General features: G+C 44.4%; 1 protein-coding gene across 1 annotated transcript; it reads right to left on the bottom strand.

Moving 5' to 3' along the window:
- Positions 1-648: 648 nt before the first annotated feature.
- H310_09140 (hypothetical protein) lies at positions 649-822 on the bottom strand (the record flags this gene model as incomplete). Its single annotated transcript, XM_008875127.1, has 2 exons — positions 649-665; positions 738-822. The coding sequence occupies 2 exons, from the start codon at positions 820-822 to the stop codon at positions 649-651; spliced, it is 102 nt and encodes a 33-aa protein (XP_008873349.1).
- Positions 823-1,107: the final 285 nt, after the last annotated feature.

The raw sequence follows: 1,107 nt of genomic DNA, 5'->3' as shown, positions 1-1,107 counted from the left end.
TTCCCCCTTAAAAACCAATTCCCCCACGCAACCTCCATACTGTATGCGTATCTTGGGCGGTTGCATATCCTAGAAGATCGCAGAACAGTATCTTCAAGGATCGCGGATCTCTCAGGATCGCGTGGATAAGTAATTCCCGACCAAGCTGATTTGATGGCAACAATGAGGTCCGGGACGGTAGTAAACTGGCGGCCGTTGGCGTAAACTTGACGCGCAAGGATTCACCACAGATTTTCTATCGGGTTTAAATCGGGAGAAAGTACAGGGTGATCGAAAAGAGTAACATTTTCGTTATTCAAAAATGCCAATGAATACTTCGACTTATGCATAGATGCTCCATCTTGGATACTTCCTCCGTTTCGAAATACTGTTGTGGGTTCACTTCAGTTTCCTTTTCTCAGACAAAACTCGTCGCCAGAAGCCTTAAGTAGGCTCAAATTGATGCCAAAAACTTCACCACTTCGAAACGATTTTTAGATTATGTTTATTCGCTGTAGAACTCGAGAACGACGACATTCAAAGTTTATAAAATACGAAGTCAAACTTTAAACCGCTGCCAATCAGTCAATTCTTATCCAATCAGCCTCATTCTTCACGCAAACGACTCGTCTTGATTCGTAGATATTCTTAGCACACCTCAAAAGCGATTTACACAACACTCATGTCTAGCCGTGTCACGACCGGTCGTGAGCTCGCCGTCGGCGAGCGAAAATGATTGTACAACGCTCTTCGCGAACTCAAGGCCAACGGTGCAGTGCCGCGCGGCTCCATGAAGGCTCTGTGTGCCGAGTACGACGTGACCCAGCAAGCGGTGTCGGTCATCTGGCGGCGTGGCCAGGCCGCCGGGAAGGCAAGTTGTTCATTCATCATATCATGGTGTTGTTGGTTGTAACATTAGACTTTTGAATAAAAATACGATGTTATCGGCAAGTCAGCATACAATTTTCAAGTGTAAATTTCCCACTTCACCATCCCACAACAGTATTTTGAATCGGAGAAAGTAAAAACAACATCTTCGCCATAAAATTCATGAGCAAAAGGAAAAAGATAATTTCCCAACGTATCACAATATGATTCAGAGTTTTGATTCCCAGAAAGAATGCCAAT

This window comes from Aphanomyces invadans (genome assembly GCF_000520115.1).
Source record: "Aphanomyces invadans strain NJM9701 unplaced genomic scaffold supercont1.20, whole genome shotgun sequence".
NCBI lineage: Eukaryota > Oomycota > Saprolegniomycetes > Saprolegniales > Verrucalvaceae > Aphanomyces > Aphanomyces invadans.
Note: the sequence above shows the minus strand (reverse complement) of the source record. Positions and strands in the feature narration are given on the sequence as shown.